Here is a 25342-nt window from a genome sequence, read left to right as displayed (position 1 = left end):
TATCCCAAGGAGGAAGCTGTGGCCTTATCACAGAATCCACTGCAGCTTACTGTGTAATAATATAAATGCTACATTTTTATCTAACCAGAAATTATGCTCTAGTTGAGAGAAAAAAATGCATGTGTTTGGGGTGTGTGTGTGTATGAAATTGAGGACTGTAAATTTTGAAAACCTCTCTTTTAATGACTGGAAGCCGATAGATTATATTTCAAATTTTGTTTAAAAAGTTAAGACAAAAAATCTTTTACGACAGACTACACAAATGGTGTCATTTACTGAGGTATCCCCATCTTCCTCTTAGTAAACATGCTTTGTCTACTCACCTGCATGATGTTATTTTTAAAGTTTATTTCCAATAACTTTTTACTGATAAAAAGCATTTGCATCTAGTTTTAAAATTTTCCTTTTGCTGGACAGAAACTAAACCACAGTTCAGTGCTGGGACACTTGGCAATCTCACAGGTGGTGAAGACAAAAAGAATTAGATCTGATATATTTAGAAGGGATTGGTTGCCTCTTTCTTAACAAGGAATAATAATAAGCAATTTAAAATTGTTTGGCATCTTTCAAATTGCTTTTACAACTTCAGTTATCACAGGAATCCTCCACCCACTGTCATTAGAGTAGATATTATTATCCCATTTGGTGGATGAGAAAAATTGAGGCTCAAAGGGGCTGTGTTTTATCAATGAAATCTGTACATAAATTGTTGTTGTTCAGTCGCTAACTCATGTCTGAAACTTTGCGACCCCACGGACTGCAGCATTTCAGGCTTCCCTGTCCTTCACTACCTCCCGGAGTCTGCTCAGGTTCATGTCCATTGAGTTGGTGATGCCACTCAGCCATCTCATCCTCTGTTGCCTATTTCTCCACCTGCTCTCAATCTTTCCCAGCATCAGGGTCTTTTTCAATAAGTTGACTCTTTGCATTAGGTGGCCAAATTATTGGAGCTTCAGCTTCAGCACCAGTTTTCCAATGAATATTCAGGGTTGATTTCCTTTAGGATTGACTGGTTTGATCTCCTTATTGTCCAAGGGACTCTCAAGAGTCTTCTCCAACACCACAGTTTAAAAGCATCAATTCTTTGGCTCTCAGCCTTCTTTATGGTCCAACTCTGACATCCATACATGACTACTTGAAAAACCATAGCTTTGACACTACGGATCTTTGTCGGCAAAGAGGTGTCTGTTCTTTATAATATGCTATCTAGGTTTGTCGTAGCTTTCATTTCAAGGAGCAAGCATGTTTTAATTTCATGGCTGCAATCACCATCCGCAGATTTTGGTGCCCAAGAAAATAAAGTCTGTCACTGTTTCCACTTTTCCCCCATCTATTTGCCTTGAAGTGATGGGACCTGATGCCATGATCTTAGTTTTTTGAATGTTGAGATTTTAGCCAGGTTTTCCACTCTCCACTTTCACCTTCATCAAGAGTTCATTGCACAATACTGGATGCTTGGGGCTGGTACACTGGGACGACCCAGAGGGATGGTGTGGGGAGGGAGGAGGGAGGAGGGTTCAGGATGGGGAGCACATGTATACCTGTGGTGGATTCATTTTGATGTTTGGCAAAACTAATACAGTGTTTCAGATTTAAAAATAAAATAAAATAAAAAATATTTATTTAAAAAAAAAAAAAAAGAGGCTCTTTAGTTCCTCTTCACTTTCTGCCATAAAGGTGATGTCATCTGCATATCTGAGGTTGTTGATATTTCTCCCAGCAATCTTGATCCCAGCTTGTGATTCATCCAGCCTGGTATTTCACATGATGTATTCTACATGTAAGTTAAATAAACAGGATAACAATATACAGCCTTGTCATACTCCTTTTCCAATTTTGAATCAGTCACTTGTTCCATGAAAAGTTCTAATTGTTGCTTCTTGACCTGCATACAGGTTTCCCAGGAGACAGGTAAGATGGTCTGGTATTCCCATCTCTTGAAGAATTTTCCATCATTTATTGTGATCCACACAGTCAAAGGCTTTCACACAGTCAATGAAGGAGAAGTAGATGTTTTTCTGGAAGTCTCTTGCTTTTTTGATGACCTAGCAGATGTTGGCAATTTGATCTCTGGTTCCACTGCCTTTTCTAAACCTAGCTTTTATATCTGGAAGTTCTCAGTTCACATACTGCTGAGCCTAGCTTGAAGGATTTTCAGCATAGCGTTACTAGCATGTGAAATGAGCACAGTTGTCCGGTAGTTTGAACATTCTTTGGCATTGCTTTTCTTTGAGATTGGAATGAAAACTGACCTTTTCCAGTCCTGTGGTCATTGCTGAGTTTTCCAAATTTGCTGGCATATTGAGTGCAGCACTTCAACAGCATTATCTTTTAGGGTTTTGAACTAGCTCAGCTGGAATTCATCGCTTCCACTACCTTTGTTTGCAGTAGTGCTTCCTAAGGCCCGCTTGACTCCACACTTCAGGATGTCTGGCTCTAGGTGAGTGATCACACTATTGTGGATATCTGGGTCATTAAGACCTGTTTTGCATAGTTATTTTGTGTATTCTTGCCATCTCTTCTGCCTCTGTTAGGATCTTGCCATTTCTGTCCTTTATGTGTCCATCCTTGCATGAAAAGTTCCCTGATCTCTCCAGTTTTCTTGAGGAGCTCTCTAGTGTTTCCCACTCTATTGTTATCCTGCATTTCTTTGCATTGTTCACTTGAGAAGACTTGATCTCTCCTTGCTGTTCTTTTGAACTCTGCATTCATTTAGGTATTTCTTTCCCTTTCTTCTTTGCTTTTAACTTCTCTTCTTTTCTCAGCTATTTGTAAAGCCTCCTCAGACAACCACTTTCCCTTCTCACATTTTTCCCCCCTTTGGGATGATTTTGGTTTCTGCCTCCTGTACAATGTTATGAACCTCCCATAGTTCTTCAGGCACTCTGTCTACCAGATCTGATCCCTTGAATCTATCTGTCACTTCCACTGTATAATCATAAGGGATTTGATTTAGGTCATTCCTGAATGACTTAGTGGTTTTCCCTCCTTTTTTCCATGTAAGCCTGAATTTTGCAATAAAGAGCTCATGATCTGAGCCACAGTCACCTCCAGGTCTTGTTTTTGCTGACTGTATAGATCTTCTGCATCTTCGGCTACAAAGAATGTAATCAGTTTAATTTTGATATTGACCTTTGGTGATGTTCGTGTGTAGAGTCGCCTCTTGTGTTGTTGGGAAAAGGTGTTTGTTATGACCAGTGTGTTCTGTTGGCAAAACTCTGTTAGCCTTTGCTGTGCTTCATTTTGTATTTCAAGGCCAAACTTGACCTATTACTCCAGGTATCTCTTTACTTCCTACTTTTGCATTCTAATCCCCTATGATGAGAAGAACATCTTTTTTTGGTGTTAGTTCTAGAAGGTCTTGTAGGTCTTCATAGAACTGGTCAATTACAGCTTCTTTGGCATCAGTGGTTGGGCATGGACTTGGATTACTGTGATGTTGAATGGTTTGCCTTGGAAATGAACTGAGATCATTCTGTCATTTTTGAGATTGCACCTAAGTACTGCACTTCGGATTGTTTTGTTGACTATGAGGCTACTCCATTTCTTCTAAGGGATTCTTGCCCACAGTAGTAGATATAATGATTATCTGAACTACATTTGTCCGTTCCCATCCATTTTAGTTCACTGATTCCTAAGACATTGATGTTCACTCTTGCCATCTCCTGCTTGACCACTTCCAATTTACCTTGATTCATGGACCTAATATTCCTTATTCCTATGCAATACTATTCTTTACAGCATCAGACTTTACTTTCACCACTAGACACAGCCACAGCTGAGCAGTGTTTCCTCCTTGGCCCAGCTGCTTCATTCCTTCTGGAGCTATTAGTAATTGCTCTCTGCTCTTCCTCAGTAGCATAGTAGACACCTTCTGATTTGGAGGACTAATCTTCTGGTGTTATATCTTTTTGCCTTTTCATATTGGTTCATGGGTTTCTTGTGGCAAGAATACTGGAGTGGTTTGCCATTCCCTCCTCCAGTGACCACATTTTGTCACAACTCTTCACTATGACCCATCCATCTTGGGTGGCCCTGCATGGCATGGCTCATAGCATCATTGAGTTATGCAAGCCCCTTTTCCACAACAAGGCTGTGAACCAGGAAGGGCTATATATAAACACTGGACAGTAAAATTAATTATAACTAGATTTTTTTATGCTTCAGGTTGGTTGTCTTGAATTTTAAAACAGCTACTGATAAAAAGAAATTAAGTGTTACATTGTGTTACATGACATAATTTTTTTCCCCTACCCAGGGATTTTCTAGGATAGTCTTTGACAGATAAGCCTGTTCTGGAATAATTTCTTCAGGCTTCAAGCACATATTGTCAGTACCCAGAAAAACTCACTCTGCCTTTTAAAAGATCTAATTGTCTGAGCTGTCAAAAAGCAGAAGTAGAATCAGAAAATTCCATTCCTAGAGGCAAATGAGATGTAATTTGTGTTGGAGAACGTTAAGTGTAAGTTCAGAAATTGTGAAGATAGACAGAAGTGTTTGGGTGGGTGGGGGAGGCTCCTAAAACATAGTAGGCTCTTCGCAGGGGTATTGCAAGAATGTGGCCTGTATGCTGGGACAGTGAGCACTGGAGACCTTCATTCCACTCTGTGAAGCGTTCCTCTGTTTAGAATGTTTCTCATCATCTGGTTCATTTTTTACACTGTGGAATAACTCTAGACTACCTTAGCCCTTTTGCTATAATTCAAAGTACCCCCTTGAAAAAAGTCTTCTTTAATTAATAGAAAATTCCACCTGAACATGGACCTACTGAGTGCACTGATATCAAATCCTCATTCCTACTGACCACTTCCTGGGTAGGTTGCCAAATTATAACTTTCTAGATGAGGGTTTTCTGCATTGAAGCCTGAAATTATTGCTGCCATAGGCCTTTGACAGCTCTTATATAAGAAACTAAACTGCCGACAGGGATGGAAGGTAGGGAAAATGCAGTATTTTTATAAATTTTAGGCTTTGGCTTTTATAATAAATTATTCACTTTATTTAAAAAATAGATAACGCATATTGTGCAAAATTCAGTGGTACAGAAGACTCATCAGTGAAAACAAATCTCTTCTCACCTCCTGAACCAGAGCAACTAGTTCCCATCTCCAGAGGAAATCAATTTCTTGTGTGCTCCTTTCAGACATGCAGGCCATATTAGATTGAATGTATATAAGAAAAGAAAGAAAGAAAGTGAAGTTGCTCGGTTGTGTCCGACTCTTTGTGACCCCATGGACTGTAGCCTACCAGGCTCCTCTGTCCATGGGATTTTCCAGGCAATAGTACTGGAGTGGATTGCCATTTCCTTCTCCAGGGGATCTTCCCAACTCAGGGCTTGAACCCAGGTCTCCTGCATTGTAAACAGACGCTTTACCGTCTGAGCCACCAGGGAAGCCTGTGAATGTATATACCATGATTATTTAATCACTAAAGAGCATTCAGGTTGTTGCCAATCCTCTGCAAATCTGTAATGTGGTTTTCTTTTATCTTTACATCTTTGCTACGTTTGGAATTTTAGAGTAAGAAGTGAAATGCGGATACATTTTTTTTTTCTCTAGATGGCTAGTCCTAACATGCTTTATGGAATAATTCATCTTTCCCATTGATTTGGAATAACTTGTTTGTCACATGCAAAATTTTTATAGGTGTTGGAGTAAGTTTTCTAGAACTTGTTTGATTTGTATCAGTCTATTCAAACATTTTAATTGTTATAAACTTGTGTTTTAATGTCTTGTAAGACTGTTCCTCTTATTACTGTTCTTTTTCAGGATTTTCCTGGCCTTTATTGCATGTTTATTTTTTCCTCAGGCCTATGGAAAATAATTCCAAATTGGCTCTTTCCCCCCACATTTCAAGTGACTGTTGAGAACTTGGGATATGGACAATGTTATTAATAAGAAAACAAATTAAAAAATGTTTAATTGTCATTAAAATTGAAATAGTTACATGTGGCTAGTGGCTGCTATGTTTCTAGAGAATCTGTATATAGAAAGAGGATTTATTTCTGAACAGTAATTTTGTGCCCAACCATGTTATTCAACTCTATTATTTAAAACAATTTTTCATATGATTCTCTTGAGTTTTACAAGTGTGCAATTAGTATAATCCAACAGTGAGACTTTTATTGCTTTCCTTCCAATTAATACAACTTCTATGCATTTTGACTTTGAATTTTATAGACAAACAAACTAAATTTGTATATTGAAAACTTCATGGTATTAATTTATTCAACAGACATTTATCATCTTGATATTAGATCTTAGAGGATAAAAAATAAGGTATATTCATTTCTTTAAGAATTTATTGTATGGTGGATAGAATAGGAGTATCTCATGGAGAAGTAGCAAACAGTAGAGTAAAACTCATGATAGAGATGTGCAGGAGTTTCGAGGTGGACCATGGCGTCGGTTCAGTTCAGTTTAGTCGCTCAGTCGTGTCTGACTCTTTGCATTGCAGCATGCCAGGCCTCCCTGTCCATCACCAACTCCCGGAGTTCACCCAAACTCATGTCCATCGAGTTGGTGATGCCATCCAGCCATCTCATCCTCTGTCGTCCCCTTCTCCTCCTGCCCCCAATCCCTCCCAGCATCAGGGTCTTTTCCAATGAGTCAACTCTTCACATGAGGTGGCCAAAGTATTGGAGTTTCAGCTTTAGCATCATTCCTTCCAATGAACACCCAGGACTGATCTCCTTTAGGACGGACTGGTTGGACCTCCTTGCAGTCCAAGGGACTCTCAAGAGTCTTCTCCAACACCACAGTTCAAAAGCATCAATTCTTCGGCGCTCAGCTTTCTTCACAGTCCAACTCCCACATCCATACATGACCACTGGAAAAACCATAGCCTTGACTAGACGGACCTTTGTTGCAAAGTAATGTCTCTGCTTTTCAATATGCTTGCTGCTGCTGCTGCTAAGTCACTTCAGTCGTGTCCGACTCTGTGCGACCCCATAGATGGCAGCCCACCAGGCTCCCCCGTCCCTGGGATTCTCCAGGCAAGAACACTGGAGTGAGTTGCCATTTCCTCCTCCAATGCATGAAAGTGAAAAGTGAAACTGAAGTCACTCAGTCGTGTCCAACTCTTAGCAACCCCATGGACTGCAGCCTACTAGGCTCCTCCATCCATGGGATTTTCCAGGCAAGACTACTGGAGTGGGGTGCCGTTGCCTTCTCCGATATGCTATCTAGGTTGGTCATAACTTTCCTTCCAAGGAGTAAGCATAGAAGTACCTTAAGTGGTGTGTGTGTGTGTGGGCAAGGGAAGACTTTTGGAAAGGGGAAGCCTAGCCCAAGTGTTATAGAATGATTTAAAATCAACCAGATGGAAGTTAGGAGAGGAGATAATGGATTTCAGAGTACGAAGACAGTTACTTATCTATAAAGTAAATGTTGTTTCTTTTAGCTTGTTAAAAGTGTTTACTCTTCAGATATGGTTATAGGCATTTGATCAAATGTTTATACAACATATTGATTCAGGCATATTTTGAAACTACACTTATGTCTGCAAAGTGTGAGGGTTTTTATAAAAATAATGCATGATAAAAATGTATTATTTCAGTTAATGTTTAAGTTGCCTGCCTATAATGATGGCAATACAATTTAGCTGGTGGAATACTATAGTTAAGTCTAATTCCAAAGTTAGTTTTATAGCAGTCCTAGTTTCTTTGCTAATAATTATTTCATATTGGCAGTTCATTAAACCTCAAAATGTAGAATCCTTTCCTAATTAAAGTGCTCTTATACCAAGAAGTTTTATGTTCCCTACAGACCCAAGGGGATAAACTTAAATTTCCTTTGAAACTCTCAGCTTAGATTCTTTCTTCTAGAAACACTGAGATTCTAATTAATCATCACCCAGGAAACAACACAAAACCCCCAAACCAGTGTGTATCAAAACTCCTCAATGCACAGCACAATGCTCCTCCCTTTTCTTTCTCAAATGTTATCTGGGTTATGATCATAAAAGTTCTAGATCAAGGCAGCAACATGCAAAATGATCAATTTATCAAATTATATATACACCTATTTTGTTTATGTCAATTGTTCATAGTTTATCTCAATTTATATTTTGCTGAGGCCTCAGTGTTCAGTGTTTTGGGAGAATGGGCACAATATGAGAATCAAGGGTTTTGTAAATGTCCATTAAATTGAGCATAATAAAATGTTCACTAATAAAGCATAAAAGGCCTTGTAGCAGATCAAAAATGGTAAATATGTATCAAATTGGGTGAATGTATTCCTTTATAGTGATTTAGAAGTCACATTTCTTTATAGTGATCTTTCTGGGATGTATTGAAAGTTTTGCCCTACTCTGAAATCTGGCATTTTTTTTCCTCTGTAAAATTTTACCTATTCAATCAATTACGTAAATATTTCTTTTACTTTTTATGGAAATGTTAATTTCCCAGGCATTTCACTTTTGGACCCTGGAGCACTTCTGGAACACTCAAGTCCTGTATCCAGGTGGTGAGCTTACCCTAAAATGTAGTTGCAGTTATGCATTTGAGAAGAGTGAATGGGGACCTATGTGTGAAAGCCCTCCAGGTCCAGCTGCTTCATACTCTGCCTGAAAGCCATACTTTTCCCTCCACACGAGAAGGCAGACCCAGAGTTAAGTGTTGCTGCTGCTAAGTCACTTCAGTCGTGTCCGACTCTGTGTGACCCCATAGATGGCAGCCCACTAGGCTCCCCCGTCCCTGGGATTCTCCAGGCAAGAACACTGGAGTGGGTTGCCATTTCCTTCTCCAATGCATGAAAGTGAAAAGTGAAAGTGAAGTCGCTCAGTCGTGTCTGACTCCTATCGACCCCATGGACTGCAGCCTTCCAGGCTCCTCCATGGGATTAGTAATCAGTATACTGGTTGGGTTAGGCTGTGATTCTTCATTAACTTTCTCCCCTAAATTTAATGGCTTCAAACAACAAAAATTTTTTAACTTTAAAAGAAAGCTCTGCTAACCTTAGCCACTCATAAACTCAGGCTGCTAGGGCAGCCACCATTCTGCACTTTGTTGGTGTTCAGTCACTAAGACGTGTCCGACTCTTTGTGACCCTAGGGACGGCCGAACGCCAGGCTTCCTTGTGCTTCACTCTCTCTCGGAGTTTTCTCAAATTCATGTCTATTGAGTCAGTGATGCCATCCAACCAAACCACATTTTGCACATTGCTGGAGATAAAAGAGAACTCTGGAGAGTACCAGCCGACCCAGCAAACTCAGGCCCAGACACAGGAGGCTTTCACTCACTGCATTGGCTGGAACCAGGCACGTGATCACACCTAGCTACAGAGGGTCTGAGAGAGGAGAGAACTGGAAATATTTGACAAACAACACTAACGATGACCTCAATTGTATTGAAAATGTGTTGAAAGAGGAGTTTTGACAAGAGCAGAGATGACCTCAGCAGAAATGGGAACAATGTGAACAGTGCTGGATCACAGTGTTGGCTGCTCCAAAACTGTTCACACTTCTCTTTCCTAAAACTGTTTTCCAATTAAATTCAACTCAACAAACATTTAATAAAAGGCTTAGAGTGCATTTATACAAAGGTGAGCTGAGGCAAAACTGTAAGCAATGCTAGTCTTTTGGATGTCACACTCAGGGTACTTTGGGGGTCTCCTTAAGAAAAACTAACAAAGCTTTGACAATGAGCCCAAATCAGATCCAACTATATATAAGCTTTTAGACTGTAAGAGTGGTATAGACAGGTACTGAGTTAATTTTTTTAAAACTTGCTCTAATTTGATCTCTTCTTCATACCATTGATTAAAATATATTACAGGTACATTAGACATATGACACTAAAGGCAAAAGCCAGAAAGCAAAAATAGATATATTAGTCTTCATCAGAATAAAAAGAAAACCTTACTGCTTTTAAGAAAACCATCAAAAGTATGAAAAGACAATTTGAAGAAGGAAATATTTGCAAATCACATATCTTAAAAAGACTTGTATCCAAAATACATCTTTTAAAAAACCTCTTAAACACAACAATTAAAAAAAAACCCAATTTTAAAATGAACCTTTAAGGATTTAAATACACATTTCTCCACCCACCTATATATATGTGTGTGTGTGTATATATATATAATTGTTCAGTCTACACATGAAAAGATAACTCAATATCATTAGTCATTCAGTTCAGTTGAGTTCAGTCCCTTAGTTGTGTCTGACTCTTTGCAACCCCATGAATTGCAGCACGCCAGGCCTCCCTGTCCATCACCAACTCCCGGAGTTCACCCAAACTCATGTCCATTGAGTCAGTGATGCCATCCAGCCATCTCATCCTCTGTTGTCCCCTTCTCCTCCTGCCCCCAATTCCTCCCAGCATCAGAGTCTTTTCCAATGAGTCAACTCTTCGCATGAGGTGGCCAAAGTATTGGAGTTTCAGCTTTAGCATCAGTCCTTCCAATGAATACCCAGGATTAATCTCCTTCAGAATGGATTGGTTGGATCTCCTTGCAGTCCAAGGGACTCTCAAGAGTCTTCTCCAACACCACAGTTCAAAAGCATCAATTCTTCGGGGCTCAGCTTTCTTCACAGTCCAACTCTCCCATCCATACATGACCACAGGAAAAACCATAGCCTTGACTAGATGGACCTTTGTTGGCAAAGTAATGTCTCTGCTTTTGAATATGCTATCTAGGTTGGTCATAACTTTCCTTCCAACGAGTCAGCGTCTTTTAATTTCATGGCTACAATCATCTGCAGTGATTTTGGAGCCCCCAAAAATAAAGTCTGACACTGTTTCCCCATCTATTTCCCATGAAGTGGTGGGACCGGATGCCATGATCTTAGTTTTCTGAATGTTGAGCTTTAAGCCAACTTTTTCACTCTCCACTTTCACCTTCATCAAGAGGCTTTTTAATTCCTCTTCACTTTCTGCCATAAGGGTGGTGTCATCTGCATATCTGAGGTTATTGATATTTCTCCCGGCAATCTTGATTCCAGCTTGTGCTTCCTCCAGCCCAGCGTTTCTCATGATATACTCTGCATATAAGTTAAATAAGCAGGGTGACAATATACAGCCTTGACATATTCCTTTTCCTATTTGGAACCAGTCTGTCGTTCCATTTCCTGTTCTAACTGTTGCTTCCTGACCTGTATATAGGTTTCTCAAGAGGCAGTTCAGGTGGTCTGGTATTCCCATCTCTTTCAGAATTTCCCACAGTCATTCCACAGTCATTAGTCATTAGAGAAATGCAAATTGAAACTACAGTGGGATACCACTTCATCTAACTGAACAACAGTGTGTAAAATGGTGGCTGCTCTATCAGCCTGAGTCCCTATAATAGAAAAAAAAAAAAAAAAGACAATAACAAGGGTTAGCAAGAATGTGGAGACGCTGAAACTCTCATATATTGCTGGTAAGAATGTAAAACAGTGCAGCCACTTTGGAAATGTTTAGCAATTTTTCAAAAGGTCAAACACAGTGTTACCAGATGACCCACCAATTTCACACCTAGATATATATTCAGGTAAAACAGAAGCACATTGTACATGAGTACGTACACTTGTGCATGCATGTTCATAGCAGCAGTATTCATTCATAAAGTGGGAACAATCCTAATGTCCATCAGCTGATGAATAAATTAACAACATGCAATATACTTACACGTTGGAATATTATTCAGTCATAAAAACAATGCGATATTGACATATGCTTCAACATGGATGAATCTTGAAAACACTATGCTAAGTGAAAGAAGCTAGACACAAAAGGTCACATAGTGTATGATTGCATTTATATGTCATATCCAGAAGAGGCAAATCCACAAAGACAGTAAATTTGTGGTTGCCAGGGGCTGGGAGTAGAGTGGAATGGGGAGTGACTGCTAATGGTCGTGGGGCTTCTTTGTGGGATAATAAAAACATTCTTGAATCTCATGGTAATGACTACACAACTATGTGAAGTATGACATCAATTTTATTAATAAAAAACATATACGTATATATACATATATATGTATACATACATCTAGATGGTGAGATAGTGATTTTGTGTGTGTGTTTTTCTGTTGTCTCCTGCCAGAACACAAGCATTACCTTTGTAACCTGAAAAAATAAAACATCTTAAAAAATCAAATTTAAAAATTGAGATCTTGCATTTCCTGGTACAACCTTTCAGGTGACCCAGTGCACATTATATTCATATGAAATTGTAGAATAAGCAAAACTAAATTGTTTTGGGGGGAAAAAAATCAGAGGAATATTTTCCTCTAGAAGGGTGGGAGCAGGGATTAACTAGGAGAGGACATGAGGAAATTTTCTGGGGTGACAGAAATTCTAGTAACAGTCTATGTGTTGATAGGGGTTTGGGTTACACAGGTGAATGCATTTGTCAAAACTCAGGGAATGTACACTTAAGATTTGTGAATTTAATTGTACTTAAGTTTTACTTTAAAAAACCCATAAACAAATATTGAACTCAAGTGACAGATATGCTTAGGTATTTAGGGTAAAGTGTACTTTGAGATATATATTTTAAAAATTAGGCAGATTAAAGGATGAATAGAGATATTAGATGGATAGATATGTGATAAAATACAGTAAAATGTCAGTAGTAGAATATAGGTGGTGGGTATGTGAGTGTTCAGTGCTTTATATTTGAAAATTTTCATAATAAAACATCAGGGAAGAAGGGGTAGACTTCATTCTCTGTCCTTCTGATTCCCCAAGCTCCATTTTTCTCACCTGCCTTTTTGCCCACTACCTGTTGGTGTTTCTCCTTGATTGTGGAATACATCTTCAGCCCCTACAAATCATTCCTGCTTTTCCTGTTTTTATTAAGGTTAACATTATTTTTCTAGTTGAGAGCACTTCTCAGTATAAAAGTCATATTTCTTTCCCTCCTTTCTCCCATACCCTTAAATCCAATTAAGCTCCAAATTCTTCTGGTTTTCACTTTATCTCTTTTCTTTCCCACGAACACTACCTTAATTCTGCACCAGTTACACCTGCACCCTAGTAGCTATTTCCATGGAGAACTAGAGTACCATAAAGAAAAAAATAATTCACATGGAATTAGATGCTCCATGTCTTTTGACATGCTTGTGATAGAATGGTTCTAACAGTATACTGTATTGGATTTTACCTGGTTATTATAAGCCTTAAAGCTTTGAATTTCAGCCTCGCAAACACTTGTCACAGAAAACAGAATTCTACACTATGATTGGCCTCTGAAGACAACTAGTTCTGCTATATGAACTCTGCTGAAGTTGTCCATTTTCATCTTGGCAGATACCTGACACCAGTTCTATACTATTCCACAGGTCTATTTTGCGACTAATTTCACCAAGAAATCAAGTTACTTACTAACAGATGCCCCAGGGGGTGCTTCATTAACTATCCTCACCACCCCCCGATGGCTAGACTAGCTATCTGTAGGGAATAGTAACCCTAAACTTTTCCTATGTTAAAATAATTATAGATAAGATGTAATATTTCAGGGTCTCAACCATCTATGTATGTATATGTGGGACTGGAACTGAGTTTTTTGAGCAAGAGCTTGGCTCTATCGAAAGTGTTTCCCCCTCTCACTTGGTTGGCAAGGCACGAGGGCCTTTTAAAAAACCTTCAGGTCTTTGAAGAATTAGTCAATTCTTTCTCAAAGGCTCAGGGAAATTGCTTTAGAAACACATAGTTCATCATTTCTTCCAGATATTTTAAACTTTATCCTCAGTGGAAGCCAGATCACCAGAGCCATTATAACTGGTCTCTAGCATAAGTTTTTAGTAAATTGCAGTTTGGCCATATTAGTTTAATGTGTATTTGTAGCATATATGGGAAAATGGTAATTTCATGATTGTTTGCATTTATTTATAATTCCAAACTTTTGAGTACTTATTTTGTCATGGTGCACTAGGTGCTTTAAGGGCATCATTTAAATTTAATCCTCCCAACCATCCCTTGGAATAAATATTATCTCCATTTCACAGGTCAAGACACTGAAGCTCAGACAGGTTACATAACTCACAAATGGTGGTAATAGGAGTCAAACCCAGGTTTATCTATTTTTAAATCTGGTGAACTTTCCCACTAGAAAAGTGACAGGAAAATTTCCCACTGTATCACACTATATGGCCTTAAGCATCTGTATAAATACCTTGACAAACATTGTAATTTTTATTTATTCCTGGTTTTAACTCCCCCCCCCACCCTTTTTAATCAATTCAGTGATTTCCTCAACTATTTACTTTTATAGCATTTTAATAATATTTTAATAAAGTGCCTAGAATCCTTTTGGATTTATATTCCACTGTGGTATAAAGAAAAAGGAATAAAAAGTCCCTCTGAAATCCTGTAATTACTTTTATTTAATGTTTGCTGGGGTTTTCTGGTGTTATTTGCTTTTATTAAATTTTCAGGTTTTTGTTCTAGTGTACACATGGCTTAAGTTATGAAATAACTGAGGAAAGCCTTCTACTTTAAACTGTCCTCTGGCGCTTCTGAGTCCAATGAGTAAATTTTACCTGAGGCTTGCACAGGCAACACATTTAGCTGTGGTATAATCAGATATTTGAGTAAAGGGAGGGAGAGTAAAAGTAGTTAATAAATGAAAGTTCGTAACAGAAACCATTAATATTGTGAATATTTCATTACTTTGGTCCCTTACTTTGACTGGAACAGCGTGCAACAGTTTACAGAATTCTCGAGGTCTACTTACTGGTGCCCTATAACCAGATCTCTTCACTGTTCCTCAGATTCTGTTCTAAAATTCTAAAGATGTTTCTTGTCCACTCTAGAAGGTGCCTGGCAGGCTGCAGTCTCTGGGGTCGCAGAGTTGGTGGAAGGTGCCAGTGTTTTCCTCATAGGAATCCCCGTTTCCTGTCACAAGCTCCTCTTTTGTACCTGCTATCTTCTCTAGGTGGTCCACAGTCCTGCGTTCCTGACAGCCTGGTGTCATACAGCCAATCAAATTCTGCCTCTCTAGTTTCAAGTGATTTTCTTGATAACGATAGGTGGGGGCCAACACGGATTTGGCTTGGACTCGGCTCTGTGTGGTGTCAGATGCCAAGTTTTGCGAATGCATCACATTTTCTCACTCTAGCAACCCTTCTGCTGTTGAGTCTGTCTTTTGCTCTGTCTTATCAAGGCACTCATTTCACACTTGAAGTCATCTTCATCTTTCTGATGTGCTCTGCTCTGACAGCCCTGTTGCTCATAGTTTCAGGGTTTAATTAGCTGAGACACAGAAACCATTTTCCATTTTAAATTCTCAGACAGTGATTTGGCAAAATGAGATCTACCAGATTTAGGGTAAAGATGGAAAAGAAAGAACAGATTAGGTATCATTTCACGCTAGTTGGGTGTTATTATGTGAAAACGATGTAAATGTTTCACTTCCTTATTTCAAGTCATTAGTGCAACTCAAGTAGAGACATAGGAATAAGAGAAACTACATATTCTTTGAAAATCTTTTATTCCAAATTATACACACATAAAAAAAGACTGGGGGAAAGATTTATTTGCTTGCCATTTGCATCATACTCTCTCCCCCAACTAAGGGTTTTCTCTTGTTATAAAATAAAGGAATTCTTGTCTTGAATTTTTTCCTTTCAGGGATTCAGTCAAAATCTTTCAGAATACTAGTGCACTTGGCACAGAAAACTTTTAGGTAGTTTATCAGATTGAGCATTTGCGAGTGGAAGGATCCCAGGGGGAGAGAAAAGTATTAATGAAAAGTACCAGGCAGTTTAAACTCCCATTGCACTGTTTTCCAGTAGTTCTGAGAAGGTTGTGCCTCTTATGTTTTTACTTCATGTCTTTTATATTTAGAAAAGATTTTTTCCTTACCAAAGTGAATCTATTAAATAATCATTCAGCTCCCTACTTAAACTTATCAACAATAAATGTCAAATTAGAACTCATGATAAACATGAGATGACAATTGTGTTCTGGCAGAGACAAATCCAACGATGAAACCTTATAGGGGATCAAACCTAGGTCTCCTGCATTGCAGGCAGATTCTTTACCATCTGAGCTACCAAGGAAGCCCGTGATAGTGGGTAAAGGAATGCTTTTCATTAGATCTTTTTTTTTTCCTTAAAATTCTGAATACATATTCCCATTCTTATTTCTTTGTGCTAAAGGTGTCTAAAGGGAGAGCACTTGTAAGGAAAGTCAGGAGGGTGGGTAAGAAAACCATGAGTAGAGAATCTAGGGTAAGGAAGGAGGCCCATGGGCCTCTTCTCTGCATGGGCCCATGCAGCCCCACCAAGTTATCTACAAGTTTTTCATACTGGATCTTACTTGTGTATTGAAACTCTCACTAAAGCCATGCTCCAGTAGCTACCAATTTCCGAGTTCAGTTCAGTTTGTTAGGTCACAGCAAATGTCTGACACCACTGAGCTAGTTTGTGACTGGGAACTAGGAGAATGAACTCGGTGTAACTAGGAGTTATTGTGAGCTCCTTGGCATGGGGCGCTGCAATAGCAGAAGTAACATTTTAACTTTCACCAGGAAAGAAGAAAAGTTCTCATTGCAGGTCTCCTCTTAGAAGAGTGTGCCCACCTGGGCTCTCCCCAGAGAGAGGCACACCCCTGTCTGGGCCAGCAAGCTGCACTTCCTCCTGTGTTAGAGCTTCTCTTCCACCTGCTCTGATCAGACCTAGAAGTGGATGTTCCCATTTTATTGTTTTTGTGCATTTTTAACCTCTTTTGCAGCGGCCTCTATCACGTGTTGAAATTCCTGTCAGCTGGGCTGTCTAGGCTCTCTCTGGAAGTACGACTTACTGTTCATGTTTGTGCTTTGGTTGCAAAGACATACACGTCTTGACAGGTTTACCCCTAAGCTTACTTGCACTGTAAGTGATGTTCTTTTTAATGAACATTTAGAAGGCATCATTTTTTAGCAACATGTATCTCGTATTATAATAGAAATCCTGTACTTGGTTTCTACTTGAGTGTGTGTGTCTGCCTCTTTGCAACCCTGTGGGCTGTAGCCCGCAGGCTCCTCTGTCCATGGAGTTCTCCAGGCAAGAATACTGGAGTGGGTGGCCATGGCCTCCTCCAGGGGATCTTTCCGACCTAGGGATTGAACCCAGGTCGCATGTACTTTGGTTTATACTGAGTGGATGCTGAATAAATGGTGACAGATTATTTATAATTAACTACATCACAAGAATTTAAAAAAATGACTCCAAGGAATGACAATGTCGACAATGAACCAAATTTCAAGAACACCTGACTTCTCTAAAATATAAAAACCTTTAAAAGTCATTATAATGTGCACAATATAGTTTTCACTATTTTAGAGAAACAGAAGCCAACTTTTCATTTTCAAAAACTGATGAGCAATCATCCATTAGTTCTTGAAGTTGAATAACAGGAAACTGGACTTGTTTTTCAAACCATTTGGCAACTGTAAGAAGCTGCTGGTCACAAAATGCACGTCCAATAAACTGTAGTCCTATTGGCAACCCTTGGCTTGAGAGGGCCATAGGGACACTCACTGCTGGCAGTCCTGAGGAAAGGAAAGAGACCCATTAAATGTTGACCAATTCTCCACCCTAAGACACAGAGACCTCTTCCACTTTTCAGTGCCAATAGGTACAAGACAGGATAAGGGTTAAAAAAAAAAAAAAATCACAAAAATTATGACATGTATATTTTTGTATCTTCCTTTGTTCATTTACTATATCTAGGAAATCACTGCGTATCTGTTCAGAGACGAGGTTCATTCCTTTTTTATAGTTGCATAGTATTCCACCATGTGGTTTTACCATAATTTATTCAACCATTCTTCTATGGTTGGGGGGTTTTGATTGTTTTTAGTATTTAGCAATTTCACGCCATGTCCCAGTGAATTACCTTGTGTATTTTTTCAGTACTCTTGAATGTTTCTCAGATGAAGAGGAATTGCTTCATCAAAAGATAAATGTATATATTAATTAGAAATTGCCAAATTCCCCTCCAAAAAAGTTGTACCTTTTGAACTTCTATCAGCAAAATGAGAGTTTTCCTACAGCCTCACCTATACAATGTGTTGCTGAGTTGCTTAATTTTTTGTCAATTTATTAGGTGAGAAATAGTAGCTCAGGGTAGTTTTAATTTCAGTTTTGGGGTATTTTGTTATGCCATAAAACAAGAAAGTTTTTAAAAATTAATGGGGGCTAGTTTAAGGGTTACAAGGGTTACATACAACTTGGAGAGGTTCCTGTTAGTTAAATTTGAGCATCAAAAATAATGAGACTTATAATACATTGAATTTTTTAAAAAAAGGATAGCTGTTCTATAGAGAAGACTGCTAGCTAAGACACGGAGAAGGAATGATAGAAAAGTCAGCACTCTGTAATTCTCTAAGTAATACTTAATTCAGGCAAGGGTCATCAATAGATGCTAAAAGTGGGTTCAGGTTTATTGGGAAACACAGTCCCAACATATCATATCACCAATTGCTTACAACTGACAAAAGGAAGATGTGCCTTCACAAGGAAAACATCTGCTGGTTACTTCCTTAGTTTCCACAGTGCTACGAACTGATATTAACTGTTTCTTGACATGAAGTGCATACAGTATTTGTGCCAAAAATGTTTAAGTCGACCCCATCATAAGGAAGCAATCTGACAAATTCAAATTATGGACAGATATCCTACAGGTCAAGTGGACAGGATTCTTCAAAAAAGACAATGTCACTTAAAAAATTTTAAAGGTAGAAGATTTCTTATCAGTAACTATGAAGGCTAGAAGAAATTAGCAGGACATTTTGTAAATGCTAAAGAAAAGAACTGTTAAACCAAAATCATATATCCAGCAAAAATAAACTATAAAAATGAGAGGAAAATCGAGACATTCTTAGAAGAAAGCTAAGAGAATTGGTTGCTAGCAGATGTACCCTAAAAGAATGGCAAACTCTTCTCCAAACAGAAAGGATATGATAAAACAAAGAATCTTGATCCATCAGGGAGAAATGAACACAGTAAACAAAAGTATATAGATAAATACAACGGACTTTTCCCTCTCTCTTGAGTTTTCTACATTATGTTTGATGATTGAAACAAAAATCATAACAATCTGATGTGGTTCTTAATAAAAGAACATAGAGACTTGGGGGATTGTTCTAGACTTTAGTAAGAGATATCATAAACAAATATATGCAGGAAAAACACCCTATAAAAGGCATTTTTGGTACAATTGAGAAAACTTAAATATGAACTGTATTTGGAATATTATTGTATTTGTGTTAGCCTTCTTAGGTTATGATGATGGATGTCTTTATTCCAGATGATTCATGCTAAAAGTATTTAGGGGTAAAGAAAAATGATGTTTACACTTTCAAATTAATTAAGTAAAAGCTTTGTATGTGTGTCTGTCTGTCTGGGGGTAAAGGGAGAGGGGAAGGAAAAAGCAAATGAGGCAAAATGTGAACAAGGATGAACCCAGGCAAAGGACATAAAGGATATTCATTTTATGACTTTTTAAAATCTTTCTGTAGGTCTGAAAATTACTGTGTGTGTGTGGTGAATGCAAGCATGTGTAGGCCTATAAATGCACACATGCACACACACCCACATGAACACACCCACACACTCCTAAGTATCCCAGAAGGACAGGCTATTGTGTTTAGGGAATAATCTAGCTAGAACCTAAGTTGAGGACCCGGACTGTCTACCTAAAAATCGGGAGAAAACCAGACTGTTCTTAAGGGACCCTCACCTGCCATATTTACGGCCTGTGTAAAGACGTCGTCTTGGGCACTGCGCGTCCTGTTGTCTTCCTTGATGAATTCTGTGTACGGCACTGCCTCACTCAAGGTCGTGGGAGTTAGCAGCACGTCCACTCCAGAGTTAAAAACATTAACAAAATCATTAGCAATGAGCCGTCTCACTTTCTGTGCTTTGACAAAATAATTCTCATAATTTCTGTGGGAAAAAAAAAGTTGACATTTTAAGGGCTTTTTGTTATTTCTTTCAATGAATTCTCATGCATAAGACTTGTTAAAGAATCACTGGACTCTTGGCCTGTAGGAGCGGGTACCACTAAGATTCCCAACACATAAAAATCAATTTTGTTCAACCATGCTGTTATTCTAAAGTAGATACAATTCTGCACATATAATCACAAATTATTAACACTTCCAGGGACATCATTAAACCAGAACGTTCATTTTCAGGTGAGGAAAATCAAGGGCATAGCAACTAAATGACTTTCCAAAGGCTGCAGAGATTAAAAGTGGCAGAGGAAGGACCAGAACTTAGATCTCTGGAGGTGCATTCCAATCCTCTTTCTATTATAATGTCCTATTTCATCTATAGTTATAATTATTATAAGAGTTCTGAAGTTTTGGAGAATTCTAACACTAGAAAACAGGCTCTGGAAACAATAACTGAGGAAAGAATGCAGTGTTTGCAATTTTGTATTTTACAGACAGTAGCAGCCCAGGAATGGAAATGTGAAACTCCTGGAAAGATGCTTTAGGCTGCCTACTGAATAGGAGAAGACATTTGCAAATGATATACCTGATAAGGTGTTAATATACAAAAATATACAAAGAACTCACACAACTCAACATCAGAAAAACAAACAACCAATCAAAAAACAGGCAGAAGACCAGAACAGTCATTTTTCCAAAGAAGATATATGGATGGCCAGCAAGCACATGAAAAGATGCTCACTATCACTAATCATCAGAGAAATGCAATTCAAAACCACCATGAAATATCACCTCACACATTAATGGCTATTATCAAAGACAACAAATAACAAGTATTGTCAAGGATGTAGAGAAAGGGGAACCTTCATGCATGGCTGGTGGGAATATAAAGTGGTGCAGCCTCTATAGAAAACAGCATGGAGATTCCTCAAAGAATTAAAAACAGAACAACCACACAATGCAGCAGTTCCACTCCTGGGTATTTATTCAAAGAAGACAAACACATTTGAAAAGATATACGCACCCCTATGTTCACTGCAGAGTACATCATGAGAAACGCTGGACTGGAAGAAACACAAGCTGGAATCAAGATTGCTGGGAGAAATATCAATAACCTCAGATATGCAGATGACACCACCCTTATGGCAGAAAGTGAAGAGGAGCTCAAAAGCCTCTTGATGAAAGTGAAAGTGGAGAGTGCAAAAGTTGGCTTAAAGCTCAACATTCAGAAAACGAAGATCATGGCATCCGGTCCCACCACTTCATGGGAAACAGATGGGGAAACAGTGGAAACAGTGTCAGACTTTATTTTTCTGGGCTCCAAACTCACTACAGATGGTGACTGCAGCCATGAAATTAAAAGACGCTTACTCCTTGGAAGGAAAGTTATGACCAACCTAGAGAGCACATTCAAAAGCAGAGACATTACTTTGCCAACAAAGGTTCGTCTAGTCAAGGCTATAGTTTTTCCTGTGGTCATGTATGGATGTGAGAGTTGGACTGTGAAGAAGGCTGAGTGCCGAAGAATTGATGCTTTTGAACTGTGGTGTTGGAGAAGACTCTTGAGAGTCCCTTGGACTGCAAGGAGATCCAACCAGTCCATTCTGAAGGAGATCAGCCCTGGGATTTCTTTGGAAGGAATGATGCTAAAGCTGAAACTCCAGTACTTCGGCCACCTCAGGTGAAGAGTTGACTCATTGGAAGACTCTGATGCTGGGAGGGATTGGGGGCAGGAGGAGAAGGGGACGACAAGGATGAGATGGCTGGATGGCATCACTGACTCGATGGACGTGAGTCTGAGTGAACTCCGGGAGTTGGTGATGGACAGGGAGGCCTGGCGTGCTGCGATTCATGGGGTCACAAAGACTCGGACACGACTGAGCGACTGATCTGATGTTCACTGCAGCATTGTTTACAATAGTTCAGATATGGAAACCACTTAAATGTCCACTGACAGATGAATGGATAAAGATGGAGTATATATACACAATAGAATATCTACCATAATATAGTGAAAATGAGTATACTACCCAAAGCAATTTATAGATTCAATGCAATCCCTATCAAGCTACCAACAGTATTCTTCACAGAGCTAGAACAAATAATTTCACAATTTGTATGGAAATACAAAAAACCTTGAATAGCCAAAGCGATCTTGAGAAAGAAGAATGGAACTGGAGGAATCAACCTACCTGACTTCAGGCTCTACTACAAAGCCACAGTTATCAAGACCGTATGGTACTGGCACAAAGACAGAAATATAGATCAATGGAACAAAATAGAAAGCCCAGAGATAAATCCATGCACATATGGACACCTTATCTTTGACAAAGGAGGCAAGAATATACAATGAATTCAAGACAATCTCTTTAACAAGTGGTACTGGGAAATCTGGTCAACCACTTGTAAAAGAATGAAACTAGAACACTTTCTAACACCATACACAAAAATAAACTCAAAATGGATTAAAGATCTAAACATAAGACCAGAAACTATAAAACTCCTAGAGGAGAACATAGGCAAAACACTCGCTGACATATATCACAGCAGGATCCTCTATGACCCACCTCCCAGAATATTGGAAATAAAAGCAAAAATAAACAAATGGGACCTAATTAAAAGCTTCTGCACATCAAAGGAAACTATTAGCAAGGTGAAAAGACAGCCTTCAGAATGGGAGAAAATAATAGCAAATGAAGCAACTGACAAACAACTAATCTCAAAAATATACAAGCAACTCCTACAGCTCAACTCCAGAAAAATAAACAACCCAATAAAAAAAATGGGCCAAAGAACTAAACAGACATTTCTCCAAAGAAGACATACAGATGGCTAACAAACACATGAAAAGATGCTCAACATCACTCATTATCAGAGAAATGCAAATCAAAACCACTATGAGGTACCATTTCACACCAGTCAGAATGGCTGCGATCCAAAAGTCTACAAATAATAAATGCTGGAGAGGGTGTGGAGAAAAGGGAACCCTCTTACACTGTTGGTGGGAATGCAAACTAGTACAGCCACTATGGAGAACAGTGTGGAGATTCCTTAAAAAAATGGAAATAGAACTGCCTTATGATCCAGCAATCCCACTGCTGGGCATACACACTGAGGAAACCAGAAGGGAAAGAGACACGTGTACCCCAATGTTCATCGCAGCACTGTTTATAATAGCCAGGACATGGAAGCAACCTAGATGTCCATCAGCAGATGAATGGATAAGAAAGCTGTGGTACATATACACAATGGAGTATTACTCAGCCATTAAAAAGAATACATTTGAATCAGTTCTAATGAGGTGGATGAAACTGGAACCTATTATACAGAGTGAAGTAAGCCAGAAAGAAAAACACCAATACAGTATACTAACGCATATATATGGAATTTAGAAAGATGGTAACAATAACCCTGTGCACGAGACAGCAAAAGAGACACTGATGTATAGAACAGTCTTATGGACTCTGTAGGAGAGGGAGAGGGTGGGAAGATTTGGGAGAATGGCATTGAAACATGTATAATATCATGTATGAAACGAGTCGCCAGTCCAGGTTCGATGCACGATACTGGATGCTTGGGGCTAGTGCACTGGGACGACCCAGAGGGATGGTATGGGGAGGGAGGAGGGAGGAGGGTTCAGGATGGGGAACACATGTATACCTGTGGTGGATTCATTTTGATATTTGGCAAAACTAATACAATTTTGTAAAGTTTAAAAAAAAAAAAAAAAGAATATCTGCCATAAAGAAGAATGAGATTTTGTTCTGTGGGACAACATGGATAGATCTAGAGGCTATTACGCCAAGTGAAGTTAAGTGAGAGAAAATACCGTATGATTTCACTTATCTATGGAATCCAAAAACAAAACAAATGAACAAACATAACTAAACAGAAACTGAGTCATAGATAAACAGGTGGTTGCCAGAGGGGGAGGGTAGTGAGAGGGAAGGAGAGAAATAGGTAAAGGAGACTGAGTTACAAACTTGCAGGTATGAAAGATACAGTGTGGGGAATATAGTTGTAATTATGTAATTTCTTTATATGGTGACAGATGACATCTAGACTTATCATGGTGATCGTTTTGAAATGCATAGAAATGTCAAATCACGATGGTGTGCACCAGGAACTGACCTAGTGTTTTAGGTCAATTATACTTCAAAAATAAACTCATACATAAAGGTGATCAGATTTGTAGTTATAACAAGTAGGAGGTAGGGGAAGGGGGAATAGGATGAAGATGGTCTAAAGGCACAAACTTCTGGTTATGAGTAAGTACCAGGGATGTAATGTAGAACATGATAAATATAATTAGCACTGCCATATGTTATACATGAATGCTGTCAAGAGTAAATCCTAAGAGTTCTCATTGTAAGAAAATGTTTTCTTCCTATTGCTTTAATGTTGTATCTATATGAGATGATGGATGTTCCCTAAACTTATTGAGGTAATAACAAGTAATAAAGGATATGGTTACTCCTCACACTCTCCTGCCCCAAAAGAAAAGACATTTACTTTACTGAAAAGATTAAGGAATTATCCAGACACAGGAGTGACTATAAGTCAATGATGGAAAGCAAGGGGGAAAAAATACTCTTTAGATCCTCCTGAAGCTGTTAATGAAGGCTGGCAAAAGGATTAACTATTTTATTGGTAACTTCAGTTTCCTCACCTGTAAAAATGGATATAACAATTCCAACCTTGCATAGACCAAATACAATGAGATAAAAATGAGAGATCTTTTTTATCTTGAAAAAAATGCTATAGAAATACCAGATGTCTTTATTATCAATTGACCACAGGGTCTATAGGGTGATGAATGCAGGCATCACGTATAATTTACCCAGCAGCTGATGGCTTAAATAACATATTAACAGCATTCCCCAAAACTGAATTTTATAAAAGAACAAATACTTATATTAAATTTCTTCCTACTTTTAATATGCTTCAAAAGCACAACTTTAAACAATCGGAAAACTAGACAAAATGGAACCATCAACCTGACATGAGACAGCAGGTATTCAGAAGAGAAGGAAAGCAAACAGCAAAGCCCTGTGATTTCCCCATTAATCAAATAATAGTTCTTGTTTTCCAGCTTTGAAATATAATTGAGTATAAAATTCTGTAGTTTTAAGGTTTGCAACATAATTTGATATGTTTTTATTGCAAAATGATTACCACAGTAAGATTAGTCAACACATCCATCACCTCACGTAAGAGTTTTTTGTGTATGTGGTAAGAACGTTTAAGATCTACTCTCAGCAGCTTTCAAGTATGTAGTACAGTGTTGTTACTTATAGTAATTAGGTTGTACATCACCCTCCCAGAACTCACCTTATCTGCGGGAGTCTGTACCCTTTGACCAACATCTCCTCTCTTTGCCCAGCAACTACCATTCCACTGGGTCTGTGGCTTTGGTGTTTTGTTCCCCCCTAGATTCCACATATAAGTGAGATCATACAGTATTTGTCTTTCTCT

General features: G+C 38.6%; 2 protein-coding genes across 3 annotated transcripts in view; one reads left to right on the top strand and one right to left on the bottom strand.

Moving 5' to 3' along the window:
- The window catches only part of RTN4IP1 (reticulon 4 interacting protein 1), a 133888-nt gene that overhangs the window by 32006 nt on the left and 76540 nt on the right, over window positions 1-25342 (top strand). The gene's annotated exons all lie outside the window — the stretch shown is intronic.
- QRSL1 (glutaminyl-tRNA amidotransferase subunit QRSL1) overlaps window positions 15399-25342 on the bottom strand; it is a 34846-nt gene continuing 24902 nt past the window's right edge. For both annotated transcript variants that reach the window (XM_006076410.4, XM_044924356.2), the window contains 2 exons: window positions 19651-19856; window positions 15399-17458 (listed from right to left, as the gene is read on the bottom strand). In XM_006076410.4, coding sequence (XP_006076472.1) covers window positions 17241-17458; window positions 19651-19856 — 424 coding nt within the window. In that variant the 3' untranslated portion in view covers window positions 15399-17240. The remainder of the gene's footprint in view (window positions 17459-19650; window positions 19857-25342) is intronic.

Source organism: Bubalus bubalis, chromosome 10, assembly GCF_019923935.1.
Source record: "Bubalus bubalis isolate 160015118507 breed Murrah chromosome 10, NDDB_SH_1, whole genome shotgun sequence".
Lineage (NCBI taxonomy): Eukaryota > Metazoa > Chordata > Mammalia > Artiodactyla > Bovidae > Bubalus > Bubalus bubalis.
Note: the sequence above shows the minus strand (reverse complement) of the source record. Positions and strands in the feature narration are given on the sequence as shown.